Consider the following 14195-nt stretch of genomic DNA (forward strand, 5'->3'; position numbering starts at 1 on the left):
AGCATTAGAAGGAAGAATTTAACAAAACATGACGTATGTCACCATGGAGACACGACTTTACTTAGACTGAATCAAAGGTATAATATAGCTAAACGTGACGCATGGCACCTTTAAGAAAAAAGAAATTTACTTAAACAGAATCCAGAAACCGAAGCGGACCGCAAACAAGAACGTCTGGAAATGTGGAAATCACATTTAAAGGGTTTGCAAGAGGAGTATGAAGACTTTCTCAGCTGGATAGTAATCTTTGATGAGACGTAGGTCCATCACTTTGAATCACAAACGAAACGGCGGAATACTCGGAATACTATGCGGAAACAATAATCCTCGCCTACAGCAACAAAGTTCAAAAGCCAAGCTTCTGCAAGAGAGTTGACTTGACTTGAGTTGAGGAGTGTTTTGAGATATGAAATATCCGTTATTGATTTATTACCCTCCTAGATCTAAAATAATGAACAGTGATAGCTACTGCGAGGCACTATGAGATATGAAACCCGTGATCAAAACGAAGAGTGGAGATGTGATTTTACTTAATGAGAAGCTCGCCCTTATGCAGATGGGAATGGAATCCAGTACCTCCAGAATCTAGGTTCTGAGCTGCCTGAGCACTCAGCGTACAGTCCTGAACAGCCATAACTCATTTTCGCCGTTTTGACCTGATGAAAAACAGCAGCTTAATGAATCGAAATTGTCATCGAATGAGGAAGTTGTGGAGGCGGTGCACGCCAGAGAGCTTCTTGCAGGACAGAATTAATTTGTGCTTCTTAGAAACTACGACGACTGACGGCCAAACACAAACGACACGCTTTGGAAAAGTCGAAATCACATTCAGGGCGTCTCTCTAACGTTGGAAATTATACAAGGTGTACCAGAAATGTTGCGACATTCTTCGAGAGGTTGCAGAAGGTATCTTGAGGAACAAAAAGAAAATACGAACCCGTGTCCAGTAACATCATCCAACGACGCTACGGGCGCCGGCGACTGCCCACTAGGCCACCCCTTCGGCAGTAATTGCGACTTCGTACACTGACGGACAACAGGCAGAACGTCTCAGAAGTTTGATTGTTTTTCAGTGATCGTGACTGATTGTCACGATCGCCAGTGGAGAAGATGGGGCAAGCTGCTGCGTAAAAGGGCCTCAGTGGGTGACGGTTTCAGACATGGGTTACCATCTGCAGTTTATTTTTCTCCTAGAACCATTTAAAATCTCCAATGTATTTCGGTAAAATGAACTGTAAACCGGAACCCGTATCCAAAAGCATCATCTATTAATGCAACAGAGCATCGCATTCATAGGAGACATTGCCTGTCTACGCAGTAAGTAGCTCCATATTTTCCACTGGCGATCGTGGCAATCAATCGCGATCACTGAATAACAAACAACAGAGAGAGACATTCTGCCTACGGTCCGTGAGCGTACAAAGTCACACTCGCTGCGTAAGGAGTAGCCTAGAGGCAGGGGCAGGCTCGTATAACTTCCAATGCTCTGTAGCATTGTCGGATGACGTTACCGGACACAGGTTGCTGTCCTTGATTTGTTCCTCAAGACACCTTCTACAACCCCTCGAAGTTTGTCGCAACATTTCTGCGACACTCTGTGTAGCTCAATTGGTGGAGCAAATACACAGATATTGAAGGAAACTATGTAAAGAAATGATGTTACTTGGAACGTACCTTTCCCAATGAATAGTTTCTTTTTAAAAATCTTGTGATCTACAGCGATAAATAAGCACTTTTACGGTTACATTATGGACTGGTTATTAAACGTAAATACAATCTAAATCACCAAATTGATCGTTGATTCTTTTACTCAGTTTGTTTATTACAGAGGGCGAGCAGCCCTCTGACCGAACACGCTGAGTTACCGTGCCGACAGAAATAATGAAGAAGGACACACAACACCCAGTCCCCTGCCCGGAATCGAACCCGGGCCCCCTGCGTGGTAGGATGCTCGATTTCGTTCGTTGTATCTGCTTGGGGTGGACGTCGTAAGACCCGTTTAAGTTCGTCGTTGATCGGTTAACTCAGCTTTTTTTATTACAGACAGCAGCTAACCCTCTGACCGAACACGCTGAGCTACCGTGCCGGCTAGACCACTTGGCTATCGGAGCGGACAAGGAATGCAGTGACTGTCAGCGATAGCCCTGTAACTGTTATGAAAGAAAAAATTCGAGGCATTCCTTCATGGTATTGCTCAAAAGCACGCTGTGTGTAAAATCTGAGTTCGACCCTCTCCCACCCGGTTCTTGGCGGTCAGCCAGGGGAGCCGCCAGTGGTTGCTATGACTTTGGTGGTTGAAGTGGTAGCCGTAATGTGAGTAACGGAGTGTAATGAATCCGCTTATCAGCAGAAGTTATGAAGACCGAAGTTTACTTAAACAGAATCCCATGTTACTGTGCCATCGTACACAACATCTTAAATAAAACTAAATATGACGTGGCAAGATCTTACAATCAATTAAAGTGAACCTTGTCGTAACAAGACGTCTCTTTGCTACGCGCTTATGTGGCTTCTGTGTACCATCGTGTACAGCTTTAATTAATTCACTATTAAAGAACCATGAAACAAAGCTAAAGTTCACAAAATCGGAACGAGTGGCTTCAACGGGATGGAGCAAACTTGATAGCGAAAGAATAATACGATAAAGTCTGAAAGTCGTCGCAAAGCCGTTATCAGCACAGCAATGAATAGTATGTAATCCGCGGTGGAATCCTGCAGGAGGCCGGCCACGTTCCATTTGCGCATCACGAGGATGATGTAAAGGTCTTCACTCCGCAAACGATATGTCTATGCAGCCTCAGGTCACTGCTTATAAAGGCATTTCGGCCGCTAGATGGCAGGCCAGATGAATCGTTAGAAGCGACGCCAATCCTGAATTGCGTTGTCCCGCAATCACTTTGACTCGATAACTTTATATCGTCTCTGGTGGATCGACATGGTTATCGAGACGAGGTACGAGCTGCGTATCAGAATGTGATGCTATTAGTGAATTGGAGTTGGTTTGTAATAGAAGTCACGGATTTGGCGAGGTGCAGTTGAAGGCAATTAAGTGTAGTAGTTTCTGTGGAAACTGTAGGTGTCGTGTTCTCATGTATCTTTGGCTGTATTGACACTGAATGGTTTTCCTGTTTTGTTTTAGTGTAGGTTGTTGGCGTAAATACATAAGAACCAGCTGGAAGTGGTACGTTGACTGTTAGCAGTTTGTGTTCTTCAGGCCAATCATTGGATCTACGAATCTTCCTTAATAGTTAGGTATCTCCAGGACATAAACCATATTTTTGAGACCAGTGACAAGATTAACCCTCTCCAGCACTTCAAAGCGATAATGGCAACCTTTATTTAAACTGGTTTTGATATCACAGCAGTACAGAAAACTGATTTCATTCCTCCAGTAAATGTTTCTAGTTAATCTATTGAGCAATACATAGCTTAATTTGCATAGCGCGACATCCGTGAATTCTGTCCGTAGCCGCGAGTGAGTTTTCACAAGCCACCGTGATCTTCTCTGAGGATGACTTAGGGACTCCCCTGCGTTATTATCCATTCACTTAACGTAATGACAGTCTGTATCATCGTGTGCCAATACTGTTTCGTTCTGTTGACTGAAAAAAAAATTAATCTCACACTGAAGTCAGTGGGACGCTTACTAGTGTTCTCTCTTCTACAAGTGTTGTAGCAATGCACCAGTTGCACTAATATCCTCTGTTATCCGCCTAATAGTTTATAATTGACCGTTAAGTAAGCTGCATCAGCTTCTGCTGTGTAAAAGAAAATGTGATTAAGTAACAAATGATAATTTTAAAAAATGCGGGTGGTTGCTTTATGAGGAATATCCGAATGAATATCATGAGCGCACCCATGGCAACATGACCTTGATAGGCAAAGAGCGATTTCTTAGAGTCTTGGGTCTGTTCCAAATCCACTTCTGACTCCTTTTCTACTACCATCCGTCTTACACACACACACACACACACACACACACACACACACACACATATATATATATATATATATATATATATATATATATAGGGTGAGTCACCTAACGTTACCGCTGGATATATTTCGTAAACCACATCAAATACTGACGAATCGATTCCACAGACCGAACGTGAGGAGAGGGGCTAGTGTAATTGGTTAATACAAACCATAAAAAAAATGCACGGAAGTATGTTTTTTAACAGAAACCTACGTTTTTTTTAAATGGAACCCCGTTAGTTTTGTTAGCACATCTGAACATATAAACAAACACGTAATCAGTGCCGTTTGTTGCATTGTAAAATGTTAATTACATCCGGAGATATTGTAACCTAAAGTTGACGCTTGAGTACCACTCCTCCGCTGTTCGATCGTGTGTATCGGAGAGCACCGAATTACGTAGGGATCCAAAGGGAACGGTGATGGACTTTAGGTACAGAAGAGACTGGAACAGCACATTACGTCCACATGCTAACACCTTTTTATTGGTCTTATTCACTGACGCACATGTACATTACCATGAGGGGTGGGGTACACGTACACACGTGGTTTCCGTTTTCAATTACGGAGTGGAATAGAGTGTGTCACGACGTGTCAGGCCAATAGATGTTCAATGTGGTGGCCATCATTTGCTGCACACAATTGCAATCTCTGACGTAATGAATGTCGTACACGCCGCAGTACATCTGGTGTAATGTCGCCGCACGCTGCCACAATACGTTGTTTCATATCCTCTGGGGTTGTAGGCACATCACGGTACACATTCTCCTTTAACGTACCCCACAGAAAGAAGTCCAGAGGTGTAAGATCAGGAGAACGGGCTGGCCAATTTATGCGTCCTCCACGTCCTATGAAAAGCCCGTCGAACGTGTACCTCACCCCTCATGGTAATGTACATGTGCGTCAGTGAAAAAGACCAATAAAAAGGCGTTAGCATGTGGACGTAATATGAGTTCCAGTCTCTTCTGTACCTAAGGTCCTTCACCGTTCCCTTTGGATCCCTACGTAATTCGGTGCTCTCCGATACACACGATCGAACAGCGGAGGAGTGGTACTCAAGCGTCAACTTTAGGTTACAATATCTCCGGATGTAATTAACATTTTACAATGCAACAAACGGCACTGATTACGTATTTGTTTATATGTTCAGATGTGCTAACAAAACTAACGGGGTTCCATTTTAAAAAACGTAGGTTTGTGTTAAAAAACATACTTCCGTGCATTTTTTTATGGTTTGTATTAACCAATTACACTAGCCCCTCTCCTCACGTTCGGTCTGTGGAATCGATTCGTCAGTATTTGATGTGGTTTACGAAATATATCCAGCGGTAATGTTAGGTGACTCACCCTGTATATATGCACGCAACACTAAACATCTACAAGACACTTCAACCATTTGGCGCTTAGATATGCCACGCGCTTCATCGTTGCTGACGACAGTGTGTGTACGGTGAGTGTATCATGTGTTGTGGTGTTGCAGGCGGCCCCGGCAGCGGTAAGGTGACGCACTGTGACACGCTGATGCAGGAGAAGCGCGGCATCACGCACATCAACATGACGGACCTGCTGCAGCAGTACGCCATTGGTAACGGTGAGACGCACGCGGCCTAGTCCTACTCTACTGTAACGTCCCCTGCACCTGCACCGTGTCCGTGTTACAGACCTGACACAGCAGCACTCCATTGATAATGGTGAGACACCTGTTGCTTAGCCCTACTCTGTTGCACGCCTCAATCTGTAACGCCCTCTACACTGGTCACGGATGTACTACTGCTGTATTTCATTGGGAATGGTGAGACATATTTGTCCTAGCCCTACTATACAACGTCCGTGCTCTGTAGCATGCCCTGCCTGTGTTACAGACTTACCACAAGTGTAAGACAATGATTACCGGAAGACAAGCGTGCCCTATCCCTACTCCAATGCATCCCTGTCTGACTAGTGTCGCTTGCAATACGTTAGGACATGCTACGGCTGTACGCCATCGGTAATGGTGAGACACACGCAGCCGTCCGTATTATAATGCAGCCACGTCTCTGTAGTGCCCTCTGTACTGGTTACGGACCTATTACAGAACTATGAGATCGGTTATAGTGAGACACATGCAGGCTAGCCTTACTCTACTACACCCCTACTTCTATAACAACCCCTGCACTGTGTTACGGACATGCTGCAGCATGTAGCATTGGAAACGGTGTGACGTACGTGACCTAGCACTGTTCTACGCTATGTCGCTATAACTTCACGAACATCGCGTTATAGACCTGCTGCAGCCGTACTCCGTTGGTAACGATGAAATGCACATGGCTTAGCCATAATCTACTGATGATTTGTTTCCCTAGCATCCACTGCATTGTGTTACGGAACTAGTACAGCAGGATGGTATTGGTAACTGTAAGACACACGCCGGCCGAAGTGGCCGTGCGGTTAAAGGCGCTGCAGTCTGGAACCGCAAGACCGCTACGGTCGCAGGTTCGAATCCTGCCTCGGGCATGGATGTTTGTGATGTCCTTAGGTTAGTTAGGTTTAACTAGTTCTAAGTTCTAGGGGACTAATGACCTCAGTAGTTGAGTCCCATAGTGCTCAGAGCCATTTTTTTTTGTAAGACACACGTGTCCTAGGCCTCCTACAGTGTACCCCTCTATGTGCAGCGTCCCCTGCACTGTGCAATAGACCTGCGACAGCACTGGTAATGATGAGACACATATGCATTAGCCCTAATGTACCTCCCCTCTGTCTCTGTAACGTTACAGACCTGATACTGCAGTACGCCATTGCTAACGGTGCGACGCGCATGGCTAGTCCCATTGTGCTGTACTCTCGCCTCTGTAACGTCCTCAGCAATGCGTTATGTTGCAGCCGTAAGACGTAGCTTAACCCAACTCAGTTGTACCCCTGTCTCTGTAATGTCCTCTCATTGTGTTACATATCTAATACAGCAATACGTCACTGCTTATGGTAAGACACACACGCCCTCACCCTGTTGTACTGCACCCTGTCTGTGTTGCGTGTCTTGCGCTTTTTATGGTCCTGCCACAGGAGCATGCCATTGGTAACAGTGAGACACACAAAGCCAAGCCCTATCCACTGCACCTCTGTCTCTACAACTTACCCACACTGTGTTGAGGACTCAAAACTGATGTAACACCGCTAAGGATGGATTCTACAAAGTTGTTCTGGAGAGATAATATTGCCTAAATCTTTCAGTGTTATCTACAATTGTTCTTGTGCAGTTGATGCTGAGCGCACCAAGCATGCATAGTATTGACAACATCTCAGCAGTGCTTGACCGGGTTAAGATCGAGTGACATGCGAGATCAAACTGTAGGCGTGAATTTACAGGAGCTGCAGCAACATGTCGCGTTATCCTGCTGAAACATGGCTTCTCCATTGGGGTACTCTAATGCTAGAAAAGGATGCAGGTAGTCTGGAAGAATGTTCACATCTGTGAATGGTCCTTCCAGGGAGACTTTGAGGCCTCATTAGGACCATGTTAACACAGCCCAGTTCCTAAATGAGCCAACTTCTAAGTGGGCACATCTTGTTGGCATACAGGACCCATATGCCACACTCTTACATACTTATCAGCTCGATCCAATTGAAAATGTTTTACATCGAACTATTTTATACAGCGCCCCTGACCATGACCCAGTGAAGATGTTCGCGGGACCTGCCATACGTTGAGTTCTGTGTCGAGGTCTCAACGAGTCTGTGTTGACTGCTGAAGCATATGTGGTGCATTTGTCTCCATACAGTCCTGCTATAAATGGGTTTCTCACGCACCACATTAAATTCGATGGCGATGTGACTCAGAATGAACCATTGCCTGCCCCGTGTGGCTCTGTGGAATCAAAAATGGTTCAAATGGATCTGAGCACTATGGGACTTAACTTCTGTGGTCATCAGTCCCCTAGAACTTAGAACAACTTAAACCTAACTAACCTAAGGACATCACACACATCCATGCCCGAAGCAGGATTCGAACCTGCGACCGTAACGGTCACGCGGTTCCAGACTGAAGCGCCTTTAACCGCACGGCCACAACGGCCGGCTCTGTGGAATCGACGTGACGTCTGTTCGCTTGTACGGTATTTCATAAGTGTGGAAACATTTATTCTGCAGTAATGAAGCTGGATACTAGACACAGTTCACTTTGGAAACTGGAATGCTTGTGTAATCTCCGATATGCTGTGACCCATATGACTTGCTTCGATCGTCATTCCACGTAATAAGTCAGTTATTTCGCGACATGCTGCCATTTTCTATAGGTTGACAGCAGTGCCTCAACGATGACATGCCCTAAACTCAGTATTGTTCTAGTGCTTTCCCTTTATTGGTTCAGTATACCGTTGTCCATATGCAGCAAGAAAGAAGTGAGGAGTTTATTTCGTGTTCTGTATTCTGAAAGGATTGAAACCACAGAGATAATTCGCAGAAAGCAGCTGTAATATGGTGACAGCTATTTCAATGAATGAAAAAAATTACGAGAGGGAAGATTGCATTAAAAATTTATGTGTATCTTTGGTGAGGAACTTTCATGTTGGACATTCACTCTGAAAACGGTCAGGAAGATCGATACAGCTGAGCGAATGATTTGCAGTGATGAACACGCCAGAAATGATGATTTTACGCACGAGATGAACATCAGCTATGGTTCAATATTTGCAATTGTCCATGGATCTCTAAACTATTGGAAAGTTTGTGCACGTCTGGTACCACGTCAACTGACAACCGCAAACAGTAACGTCTGGAAATGTTGAAATCACATTTAAGGGGTTTCTAAGAGAAGTATGAGGACTTTCTGAGCTGCATAGTAATCGTTGATGAGACGTAGGTCCATCACTTTGAATCACAAACGAAACGGCGGAATACTCGAAATACTATGCGGAAACAACAATCCTCGCCTACAGCAACAAAGTTCAAAAGCCAAGCTTCTGCAAGAGAGTTGACTTGACTCGAGTTGAGGAGTGTTTTGAGATATGGAATATCCGTTATTGATTTATTACCCTCCTAGATCTAAAATAATGAACAGTGAAAGCTACTGCGAGGCACTATGAGATATGAAACCCGTGATCAAAACGAAGAGTGGAGATGTGATTTTACTTAATGAGAAGCTCGTCCTTATGCAGATGGGAATGGAATCCAGTACATCCAGAATCTAGGTTCTGAGCTGCCTGAGCACTCAGCGTACAGTCCTGAACAGCCATAACTCATTTTCGCCGTTTTGACCTGATGAAAAACAGCAGCTTAATGAATCGAAATTGTCATCGAATGAGGAAGTTGTGGAGGCGGTGCACGCCAGAGAGCTTCTTGCAGGACAGAATTAATTTGTGCTTCTTAGAAACTACGACGACTGACGGCCAAACACAAACGACACCCTTTGGAAAAGTCGAAATCACATTCAGGGCGTCTCTCTAGCGTTGGAAATTATACAAGGTGTACCAGAAATGTTGCGACATTCTTCGAGAGGTTGCAGAGGGTATCTTGAGGAACAAAAAGAAAATACGAACCCGTGTCCAGTAACATCATCCAACGACGCTACGGGCGCCGGCGACTGCCCACTAGGCCACCCCTTCGGCAGTAATTGCGACTTTGTACGCTGACGGACAACAGGCAGAACGTCTCGCAAGTTTGTTTGTTTTTCAGTACTCGTGACTGATTGTCACGATCGCCAGTGGAAAAAATGGGGCTAGCTGCTGCGTAGAGGGGCATAGACTCTTTGAATGCGATGCTCTATTGCCTCGGTGGGTGACGGTTTCGGACATGGGTTACCATCTGCAGTTTATCTTTCTCCTAGAACCCTTTAAAATCTCCAGTATATTTCGGTATACAGGAGAAAAATGAACTGTAAATAGAAATCTGTATCCAAAAGCATCATCTATTAACGCAACAGAGCATCGCATTCCTAGGAGTCAATGCCTGTCTAAAAACTAAACGCCTCCCGAACAGGGCATGAAGGCCCAAAGGTACCGACTGGCGGCCGTGTCATCCTCAGCCCACAGGCGTCACTGGATGCGGATATGGAGGGGCTTGTGGTCAGCACACCGCTCTCCCGGCCGTATGTCAGTTTCCGAGACCGGAGCCGCTACTTCTCAATCAAGTAGCTCCTCAGTTTGCCTCACAATGGCTGAGCGCACCCCGCTTGCCAACAGCGCTCGGCACACCGGATGGTCACCCATCCAAGAGCTAGGCCAGCCCGACAGCGCTTAACTTCGGTGATCTGACGGGAACCGGTGTTACCACTGCGGCAAGGCCGTTGGCACAATGCCTGTCTACGCAGCAGGTAGCTTCATCTTTTCCACTGGCGATCGTGGTAATCAGTCGCGATCACTGAATAACAAACAACAAAGAGAGACATTCCGCCTACGGTCCGTCAGCTTACAAAGTCACGATGCTGTCGAAGGGGTGACCTAGCTGCAGGGGCCGGCTCATATAACTTCAGCGTTCTGTAGCGTCGTCGGATGACGTTACCGGACCCGGGTTCCTGTCCTTGATTTGTTCCTCAAGGCACCCTTTACAACCCCTCGAAGTTTGTCACAACATTTCTGAGTCACTCTGCGTAGCTCGATTGGTGGAGTAAATACACAGATATTGAAGGAAACTGTGTAGACAAATGATGTTACTTGCAACGTAACTTCCCCAATGAATAGTTTCTTTTTAAAAATTTTGTGATCTACAGCGATAAATAAGCACTTATACAATTACGTTATGGACTGGTTATTAAATGTAAATACAATCTAAATAACCAGATCCTTGCATACGAAAATAAAGTCATAAGCGAAGTAGACGAAGCAGAAGAAACTGACACTTGAAGTTCCAGATGTTCACAGTCTACTAAAGGATGCAATCCGATACACTTAACGTTCAAAAATGTTCAAATGTGTGTGAATTCCTAAGGGACCAAACTGCTGTGGTCATCGGTCCCTAGACTTACAAACTACCTAAACTAACTTATGCTAAGAACAACACACACACCCATGCCCGAGGGAGGACTCGAACCTCCGGAGAGAGGGGCCGCACGATTAGTAAATGTAAATGTCGTGTGACTAGAACCCCCCGTCGGGTAGACCGTTCGCCGGGTACAAGTCTTTTGATTTGACGCCACTTTGGCGTCTTGGGCGTCGATGGGGATGAAATGATGATGATTAGCACAACACAACACCCAGTCCCTCAGTGGAGAAAATCTCCGACCCAGCCGGGAATCGAACCCGGGCCCTTAGGATTGACGTTTTGTCGCAATGACCACGTTTTTTGTTGTTGATCGTTGTGCTTGTTCGTTGCGGACGTCACATGACATCCGTTCAAGTTCGTTTCGTTGATCCTTCCACTCAATTTTTTATTACAGAGGCCAACTAGCTCTCTGACCGAACACGCTAAACTACCGTGCCGGCTAACAACTCAGCTACCGGGGGCGGACACACGACTAGTGACATGGTGACATACACTTTTCTGACGCGAACAAGTTCCAGTAGCGCTCCTCATGACCTTGGCCACTGCACCCCAGACACACAGAGAAATGTTTGCGTATGATCACCTCTAGTGCAGCGCTGCTGATGAGGTCCTCCTGTGGCAGTAGAGCAGGGCGAGACGAAGTGTTCGGCAGATCCCAACATGTTGTAAATAGAGTCCAGCGTCGGTGACAGTGAGAAGCAGCTGCCACAGCGCAGCGTAGCTGACTACATGGCTGCCCGGACAGAACCGACTTTCTCTGGCTTTCCGGCCGTTTATATTGCATTTTTTGCACTTTTCAGCCGGCCGATTTCCGTGGCAGCAGTCACGTGGCACATAACGCCGCTTGTGGCGGAGCTGCTAACCCTACAATATCCAAGATCAATGCAATTGTTGTGACTTTGTACATCGATGGCGAAGAAAAAGGTCAAGAGATGCATAGAGGTTCAAGGAGATTATGTAGATAAATTATGTTACTTGCAATGTTGCTTTCCTAACTGAAAATTTCTTTTTAAGAAATTTACTTTACTTTTCGACTGTCACCGTTTCATGTCCTTCGACTTTTTGAACTGCTATGGTTACTGTGTAAGTTGTAGATAACACTATGCTCCGTGTATTTTATCCCTGCTACCTTCAGGCTTTCGGAGAGCATATTCCAGTAAAAACTGTCAAAGATATTGTCAATATATCTGCATCAACTACGAAGGTTGGAATATAGGGAGACGCCCATACGCCAAAATAGTGAAGTCTGCCTCCACCATACTGGTGAGTCTTGGTAAAGTGTTCGTATTGTAGTGCTGCACTTCGATATTACTTAAAACACGAGTAAAACGTTGGCCTGTGTTGCCGCGATGTACATCATGTAAGACGCATTAGAATTAGCGTTCAAGAAATAAGCTTGCAAATGTCTCATGGTGAGTATTCATCCAAGGAAGTATGTTGCTTCAAAGCTCTTACTCAGACCTGACTGTCAAGTCAACGCAAATGCATTAAAGGTAAAAAGGTAAGTTAAACACAGGACTTCAAAGGGAGAACAGTCTTCTAAGACTCCCCAAGATGGCTGACAGGCTTCACTGGCGTCTGTACTCGGTGTAGTAACACCATTCCCCCTTTATTTTAACACCTTGGCATATCTAAGTGGACATCAAGAACTTGTCCTCTCTGGAATCAGTAAGGTCCGGAATGATGACATGATGGTAGCTCAACACAACCAACAACAATCGTAGATGCACTGGTTGGTCAGATCAATTCTAGAGACAATACTGATTATAGACAAAAACCATGACAATCGGATATGAATGAGTCAGAAGATAAGCTCATCTGGTGTTTTTACAAAAGACATCATATTATTCTGATCACAGTAGTTCGAGGTTTGTAGCGAATATTAAATAAATTTAATTTTCAGATATTTTGTGATGGAAAGTAGATTCATGCTTGGGCAAGGCGACTAATGTACTGCAGCCCATTGCGAAAAAGAGATATGGCAGTAGCGATAGGAGACCCAAAGTGAACATGAGTTGCGAACTGTACATTCTATAGTCTGTGAATACAAAGACCACCCATAATTGTTTGTTTACGTCCTCTGAAGGTGATTAAGATACTCATGTCAGGACGGAAAAAATTTGAATTATTTTAACGAACTAACGGTGCTTTACATCCAATGAGTACATTCAGTGTATGAAGACATACAGACGATAAACATACTTGTATCCACGGTTGACAGTGACTGGTGTGCAGGTAAGATGATGTTTCTTGCAGAGGTGAACAGGGCAGTAGAGGATCATAATTAAGTTATGACAGTGAGCAGTGACGATTATAAAGAATTCCCTGAAATAATACGCAATGGCAACTCAAGAACTAAAGGCAAGTTTTTAAGAACAAACTTTTTGTTGGTAAGCAACATTGCAAATAACGTGATTTCTCTATACAGTCTTCTTTAGTTTCTGCGTACAGTCTGTTAAGTAAGAGCGTGGTCAGCATTACACACAGATGGTGAAAGATACCGCAGTAGTTCCTTCACAGCCCACTGGAAGGTACATTTGTTCTTCATGCAATGTCCATAAAGCATTAGTTTACTTTGACTTCTTGACTGAGATTTGCACGTGTTTACCGACAATTTAAACGCACATATGATGTTACAATTTTATCAAAGATGTGTGATGCTGACTGCCAGACGTTGGTTTATCGACAAAAGTGAATATTGATTACTGCAGGAGGACAATTATCCGAAACCGCAGAAGGGTTTGCAACGACAGAAGAAATGAGAAAAATGTGCAGATACTGGACTAGCCCGCAAAATCGCCTGACGCTAATTCTATTGAAAATGTATGTTCTTATATCGAAAAGAACAATTGAAGAGAGTGTCATCACACAGTCGAAGGCCCTTTTACCCACAATTACCGCATGCACACGAAATAATCATACAGAGAAGTATTTCTAAGTCTGTTAACCTAAAGCCACTGGAAAAAGATCTTCATTTTGAAGCAGCTGTCTCTTCCACTTGAATACTCGGAGAACTTAGTATCAAGCGTTCCTCGGAGATGCCAAACAACTATCGACGCTGTGGTGACTAGCCGTATAATTAATTGCATTTTTCTTTTGTTCATACATGATGTATGCATATGTTTTAGTTCGATGTCAAATTTCTTCTACTGTTTAACCCGGCTACGATCTTACTTAAAAGACTGTACTTGGTCCAGCTCTTGACTTCTACACATTTCAATCACATTAATGTCACCACTTGCTATGTTCGACGTCAACGTGCAGTA

General features: G+C 44.5%; 1 protein-coding gene and 1 pseudogene across 1 annotated transcript in view; one reads left to right on the forward strand and one right to left on the reverse strand.

The window, feature by feature from the left end:
- The window catches only part of LOC124799005 (adenylate kinase isoenzyme 5), a 466936-nt gene that overhangs the window by 215279 nt on the left and 237462 nt on the right, over positions 1–14195 (forward strand). The window contains exon 3 of the mRNA XM_047262541.1: positions 5459–5569. Within this exon, the coding sequence (XP_047118497.1) occupies positions 5459–5569 (111 nt within the window). The remainder of the gene's footprint in view (positions 1–5458; positions 5570–14195) is intronic.
- Positions 10122–10239, reverse strand: LOC124799443 (annotated as a pseudogene).

The sequence above is a fragment of the Schistocerca piceifrons genome, chromosome 5 (genome assembly GCF_021461385.2).
Source record: "Schistocerca piceifrons isolate TAMUIC-IGC-003096 chromosome 5, iqSchPice1.1, whole genome shotgun sequence".
NCBI classification, from domain to species: Eukaryota; Metazoa; Arthropoda; class Insecta; order Orthoptera; family Acrididae; genus Schistocerca; species Schistocerca piceifrons.